The following is a 7,472-nucleotide window of genomic DNA, read 5'->3' as shown; positions in this document are numbered from 1 at the left end:
TGCTGTGTTGGATCCTTGCTAAATGCAAAGATTGACATTTAGAGGAAAAAGATCCTATTTGGTCTCATCTGACTGCTGTACAACACAGTTTGTCCATTTTGTGTGTCTTATATGTTAAATAAGTTCTTCTATTATGTTTTTCAGTTCTGTGGTACAAAGTGTTATGCTGCATGACATAATAATCTGCTATGACAGTCTTTCTGTCCAACAAAAAGCCAAGATGTTCAGACTCCTGAGGAGTGAGAAGAGTGTGTTGAGACTAGTTGTTATTAACATCTGTGATCCCTCACACGTTCTGCATAACAAATGTCACCTCAAGGCTCAGACAGACATTTTAGAGTCCCTCAATGCAGATGAAACAAAATGAGGAATTTCTTTATCCCCAATTCAATCAAACTACTCAACAGATGAGCTCACAATAAAGAAGTATTGGTTTATAGGCAGGAGCAATTTGTGATCATGTGCAAAAATGAAGGGATATGTGCAGCTACTGTATAAGGGCTCAGGGTGATTGTGGGAAAGTAAAAGGTGGGGGCTGCACATTGGAGGTGGTGGAGTGGAGTGCCCATTACCTGTAAAGAGCTTTGAGTGGAGTGTCCAGAAAAGTGCTATATAGGAATTATTATTATTATTATTATTATTATTATTATTATTATTATTATTATTATTATTATTATTATTATTATTATTATTATTGTATCATATCATATCTTACAGGTTTTGTACAACTTGATGAGGACTAGGTGAAGGTCAAGTATACCTAAATACCATAAAGCCGTTAACTATTAAGAGGGTGTCCTTACTTTTTCACCATATTGTATTTACATTTGTCTTTTTTTTTAATGTGTGGAGTAGGTTCTGCATACGACTTGTTTTTTCAAAGTGTCATGACTGCAAGCTTTAAAGGAACAAATTGGTAAAATTGTGCAAGGGTCTGAATACTTTTCTAAGGAACTGTAGTGACTGCATGACCCCCAATTAATCCTGTGACAATGAGAAGCTCCATTTTAGGTCTGTCTATTTATGTAAATATGAATGATTGGAATTTGAATATTTATTAGCTCATCTGCGAGGCAAGAGAAATAGGTGTATATACTGTATGTCACATATTTGGAACATCATTCAGACTGGATAAGCAAAGATTGTGGAATCTTAAAAGATATTCCATGTAAGAATATGCCCATTTCACTGGTCAAATTAGCAATGCCCATCTGACATGCCCTAACATGATTGGAACAGCTGTCTGCAGCTGCTAACTTTACAAACTCAAAGCACAATTCTTATTTTCAAAGTAGTGAAATAATGATGATTCACAAATTCAATTAATAAATTAATTTGATTTGTAGTAAATGCTTGCATTTAAACACACCATAACCCTAAAATAAATCACCATGCAAGACAAGAAAATCAGGAACAAAATCTGTAAGAGAGAAAGTAAGAAAGATAAATGTTTGCAGGAGCAGGACAGTAGAAATGTGATTGAAGTTTATGGCAATTTTGGAATATATTTCCACTGGAAGTGGAAAAATATAGGCTTAGGGTTCATGATGATGAGTATATTACCTCAATTTCCCTTTGGGATCAATAAAGTCTTATCTATCTATTTATCTATCTATAAAGTGACTAATCTCAAGCTGTATATAAAATATACAAAAGGTATTAGGGAGATATGCTTTATTAGAGTTTTATGAAGTCTTCAGACTTGCACAGCTAAAGGCAACTACCCTCAACCTGCAGAAAGAGAAGGAAATGATAAGAGTATCTGAGGTCTGAGGAATGGCTCAGGAGCTGGGAAAGAGCAGAGAACGAATGTAATGCGAGTGCAGAATGAGTTTAATGTGCTGGAGGTAGCCAGTCTGGATCCAGAATACAGAATGATCATGTGTACCACTGCACTCCTGACATCCCTGGCTGGCTTCTTGCCATCAGCTCATACCATTGGTGTGACACCTGCGAATCTGAACATTACAAACTCTCATAATACAGCAGATGGTGACCTGTTGGCTTGCAGTGCTCTCCGGACCTTCAATAGGATGCATTGTTCTTGGTTATTCAAAACATGATTCCAAACTAGTAATAAGAAAAGAGGAAAAATGAAAAAAAAACGTGGTTCTAACTGTAACTAAATAGATAAGAGATATCAGAACTTACTCAAGTCCAGCAGGTGAAAGGGAAATGCCTGCAAGTCATACAGTATGTTCCTCTTTTAACAATAGAGCTGCTCAAAAGATTGTTACACTCTCAGCTACAGCATTGTGTATACTGTGTGCATGTACTGTAAATGTCTGAGTCCATTAAAAGAAAATAGAATGAGAAGCAATGGAAAGAAAAAAGTGCAAATTTCATATCACTGTCGATATCTCATGATTATTTATCATTTCAGTATCACTTTCAGAACTAGTTAAGGTAGTAGTGGAATCTAATGTCAAAATTCGACAAGTCAGGCACTTGTGCTGTGAAAGTAGGTGCTGTATTTTTATTATATTAGAAGCGAGTACATTTGAATTACTCCAGCCTCTGTATCAGCATTCAACAATACATTACTACAATTTATTTTGATATGTTCTTACATGTGTCTCTACTAGTGTGTCTGTTCTTTGACTACTTGTGAGGCGTCTAACAGAAAAGAAGGTGCTTTGAAGTCTTTTACTGAATATATTGTGGCAAATTACCGCAGAAAGAGCGACACGTAAAATGAATCCATTCTGGCTATTATACTTACAGTACTGTACACACAAATGTGAGATATACTCTATCACCCCTAACTGTACCTAATCTTAATGAGGATAACTTGGGGGGGGGGGGGGGGTAATCTGGATGCATTTTTATAGTTAGAGTATCTGTAGTACTTTCCAGGCTGTAATGTAGCTCTTATTCCAGATATCCTTTTTGATATGAATCATATTTTATTAACTGGGTTCTGTAAATATATACAATATGAGCTTCATAACAAGGAGCCATCAGCACATTGGAGTCTGAAACATATATTTTATTGAAACAATTAAAAATAGTATATCTGCCAGAATCAGATAGCGCTTATCAGGACCTATACATGAACCACAAAGCAGATTTCATACATTCGTAAAACTTCAGAAGACCCTTCTGTTAATTTTAAATTAAATGATTATTAGAATTATTTCAAATCACCATAATAACACTTTATATAGTATTTTATTTACAGTCTGCGGCTCTGAAGAGAGGAGTGGTCACTGGAGGCTGGTCAAAGGAGAAAAGGAAAAATCGTGGTGTTGAAAATGTAGTGAGGGAAGTCGCGGTAGCTTGGATCCAGGTTAGCACGATGTGAAAGTTTTCCAGAAGAAATTCTTGCAGCCCGCTTTGCGTTCTCTGGGGGCTAGAGCCGGGTTGGCAGATCTCTCCAGCTCGAGCCTGACTTCATCTTGCTCGGCTGCCCGGGATAAATCGTCGGATTCCAGCGCCTCGTTCTCCGACTGGGCGAGCTCCGACAACAGCTCTGCAAGAGTGTATCTCGCAAGCTCCTGAAAAAAAAAAATTACAAAAATAACCCGTGTTATAATTCTGATCATTGTGATTTCAGAAAACAATAAATGCTTCGCTCTTATTTAGATTTAACGTGGATTTTCTGAATAAAGCAGAGAAAAAAGTGCAATTATCCACTCGATCCATGGGTTATCAGAATGTTCTGTACCAAGACTTATTTAAAGATTTTTTGGTTAAATTGGGAATTCGCAGTCTGATGTTTTTGGCGCTAAAACCGTTACTAGTATGGGTTATCTGTTGTCTGAAGAATAGAATCATTTATACAATTATGTTTATTATGCTCTAAAGCACTTCCGTTCAAATGTGTTACCTGATGTGGTGGTTTATTAGGTTTATTATAAGGGTAATAAATCAATTTGAATAATTTACTGCGAGCTTTTTTGTAAACTAAACTTTTTAGCATGGTGCCGTTATTCAAATTGCTCCTTGCTGTTATCTTGTATAAATTATATATATATAAAGCATGAGATTTTAATCTTATCCAAAATAGCAAAAACTGCATGGCTCTATATTTTTTTATTTATAATTTAAAAGAGAATGTTTCAAATTTATTTTTTTAATATAGGTTGAATTTTATTTAAAATGTAATTTTAACAGTAAGACTGTGTGCGAATAGCACAGTTTACTTTAATTGAAAATACCAGCTGCCGAAGAATGCGTCGTTATTCTGTTACAAATAAAGTATTATACAGTAGTATCAACTAGAATACACAAATCACACAGCTGCCAATTCCGTCGCCACACTCAATTCAACAGACGTGTGCACATTATTTTGCCGGTGAACTGGACTTAGCACAAACCGGTACACTTAGATAATGACTTTTAAATTTGAATATTTAAAAATAATAGACCTACACCGGTTGTTAGTGTTATAGTTTCAGCACCATGGAGAGTACGATGAGCTAAACGAACAGCGGTGACGCTGTACGACCCCATAGACAGTTACACGAGCTTCTTTATTTTGCTTACTGTTTGACATTTACAACTGTGATTTTCTAAACTACAGTATATAACGTCTTGATGCGCAAATACGAAAATCCAACGAAAAAACTAGGTATAACGACTTTCTGCTAAGGAAAGAACGCCTGTATGGGTGCATGTGTTCCCGTTTTTCTTTTATTCGTTTTTGGTTTTTGTTCTTTTATTCGCGAAAAAGAACGACAATGCACTCAACCCTTTACGCACACTATGTCAATATTTTGCCAATAAAATAAATGGTCTCTAGTCTCACCTGCTTTCCTGCGGACGCAGCCAGCGATCTCTGGAGAAGTTGCCGGAGTCTCAAGTCTGAAGGTGCGGCGGAGACGCTGCTAACAGCCAAGGCAAGACACAGGAGAGCCAGCGCGCATTGGACGCGAGAGGACAGCATCTTTCCAAGCGAGGGAGAACACGACAGACTGTTGAAATGAGCTCTGTTGGATTGTCTCGGTGCTCAACAAATCGTTTCTTCTTCTGGAGAGAATCGCCAAACCTGCTTTTAAACAATTTGTTTGACGTCAAGCAGAGAGGGGGGTTCCACTCGTCAGTATTGCGCGTGGTCTCTCTTCCTGTCTAATAATGACAAAGTTTTCACAAACGAAGACTTTTTTTTCCTTTAGGACCTTTCGGGACACGTGCATGTCTGCACTACACCGTAAATCGTGTAAAACGTGTTATACGTGTTCATACAATATAAAACAATTATAATACGAGAAAAATACACCTTTGCCGTGTGTAATACCTATATATCGTTCGTAAATTTAAATATCTGTGATATTTTTCATATTAGCCGTATTAATAAGCATTGAATGACGACAAACTGACCTCTATGCTTCGTAATTTCACCATCTATTGGTTTTACAGCAAAAAGCTAATTATTCATCATGCAATGTCTGTGTTTTTGGAATCCATGACTGTCAAGTACAAAGCTGAAAATGACTAAATCAAAGATCTTTAAAGACAATGACAACCTCTAAAAACGATGTGATGTTTAGAGTCTAATTATTTTACTTCAATTTATTTGTTGGGAATGTTAAACGTATGAATGAAAAATCAGATTTCATACAGATTGACCTTGTTTTAATTTTTTCTCTAAGCAAATTTAAAGATAAAACTTCTAATATAAATATTTCAATACAGTACAGACATTTTTCACTTGGTGCTGAGTATTTTTGTATTGTATACATATTTAACGTGAATTGTATAACTGCGGAAAAGGTGAAATGTACAGTATACAGTTTATGCATTCAAATTCCAAAACCGAGTTTTATTCCTTGCATTGACTTGAAGTCAAACCATAAAAAATGTTTAATAAGATTGTAAAACAAGTGTTGGAGAAAGAGGATAAGTAAAGCTTTTTTATCTTTATAAATTGTATGTTTTTAATTGTTTCATTTTCAAATGTCAGCAGTTTTTAGGCTTACAGTATGTTGTGGCATTGACTTTTCAGTTAATTCACATGCTCGTAATACAAATACTAATACATCAATAATAATAACAACAACATCTAATACTTCAATAAAAATAACAACAACATTGAGAGATAATCCAGCTATTTCTAGTAAGTTGGATAAAATAAGAAATAGTGTTGCAGATAAACTGTATCTAAACTGTAGCTCAATTAATTAAAACTGCATGGGAACAGTTGAACAGGGGGGATTTTATTGAATTCAAATGAGTGTGTCTTTCCACGATGGTGACGTGGGAACTCCAGACAAGCTTCTGTGTCAGGTAGGAAACCAACAACAGTTCAATGCATAAGAGTTGCTTCAAAGTAAATACATGCATGTATATAAGAAACAGGAAAACATCACTTAAGACTAAAATTACAGTAATAGCATGTTTGTCTACCTGTCGTGAAACACACCTGAAATAAATAAATTGTCTTGACTTGTATAGATCAGTCATTGTCATCTATTAGGACTGTGTGGCACAGATTGTAACCTGAAGTGTGATTCCCTCACTCTGAAAAGAAGAGCCCACTCAGGCAATTTGACTGTGAGAAAATATCATCTCTGGTGACCTAATGTTTCCTCAGCTGTCTGCATGAACCCTTTCAAGAGCACAGAAGCTTTTTACTCTTTTAACTCCATGAATAACTACAATAATGAATTGAAATCTTTTATATCTTTACAATACAACTTTTAATGGTGAGCTAGTTGCCCATTGTACTGCTGTACTGAAAGTTACCATGCAAAAATCTTCCTGGTAAGATTATTATTACTTATTGTCATACATTGTTTATTTAGTATTTTTTCTTTCAGTGGGGTCTAATGACCTACATTACCATATGTTGGATCTAAAATATGGGAATGCATACTGTAGTAACATGCTAATCCTGGGTATTTTTTTGTGCAATATAATCTATATATTGAAGCATCCCGTAGATAGCTGAAAAGTCACAAATATGTGCCGTTTAAAATTTGGAAAGAGCTTTTTCTCTTTGTCCATGTAAAAAAACAAAGAAAGAGTTGTTTTCCTTTAGAAATAAAAGTCAAGAAGGGATAATTTATGTGAAGTCAAGTTAATATTCTTTCAAATAAGAAAGTATATATCCTTGTAGTTACTTTTCCACATTTCTACTAATGCTTAAAGCTTAGTTTGAACAATAGCTTGTTAATGATTTTTTGACAAGGTTTTTACCGTTGTAAGAGGAAAATACACTGGGAAAAATAAAAGAACTACAGTACAAGCCAAATTTAAAATAAAAACAAGGGTGAGATTGTCCCCAGTGAATCATCCAGTTTAATGTCCAGAGACTCCAGAGATATACTGAGAGGCAATAAGATGCAATAAATGGAAGTTGTTAACTGAAGTTTGGGAGGGATAACAACGACAAGTCAATCTCACCCAGCTCTTCCTTATCACCATCATTACAGACATTTACTGTATACTGTCCACTGTATATCGAACGCAAACATCTCCCTTCACATCTGTGTCAAGCATCCCTCCTCCACCTCATGTCCAGCTTGCAG

General features: G+C 35.6%; 1 protein-coding gene across 1 annotated transcript; it reads right to left on the bottom strand.

Moving 5' to 3' along the window:
• Positions 1-2,968: 2,968 nt before the first annotated feature.
• Positions 2,969-4,973, bottom strand: LOC148836566 (somatostatin-1A-like). Its single transcript, XM_088912741.1, has 2 exons — positions 4,751-4,973; positions 2,969-3,497 (listed from the first exon to the last, which is right to left on the bottom strand). The coding sequence occupies exons 1-2, from the start codon at positions 4,886-4,888 to the stop codon at positions 3,291-3,293; spliced, it is 345 nt and encodes a 114-aa protein (XP_088768867.1). The 5' UTR covers positions 4,889-4,973; the 3' UTR covers positions 2,969-3,290.
• Positions 4,974-7,472: the final 2,499 nt, after the last annotated feature.

Source organism: Atractosteus spatula, chromosome 4 (assembly GCF_055471065.1).
Source record: "Atractosteus spatula isolate fAtrSpa1 chromosome 4, fAtrSpa1.hap1, whole genome shotgun sequence".
Lineage (NCBI taxonomy): Eukaryota > Metazoa > Chordata > Actinopteri > Semionotiformes > Lepisosteidae > Atractosteus > Atractosteus spatula.
The sequence above is the reverse complement of the archived record's forward strand: the minus strand, read 5'-3'. Positions and strand labels throughout refer to the sequence as shown.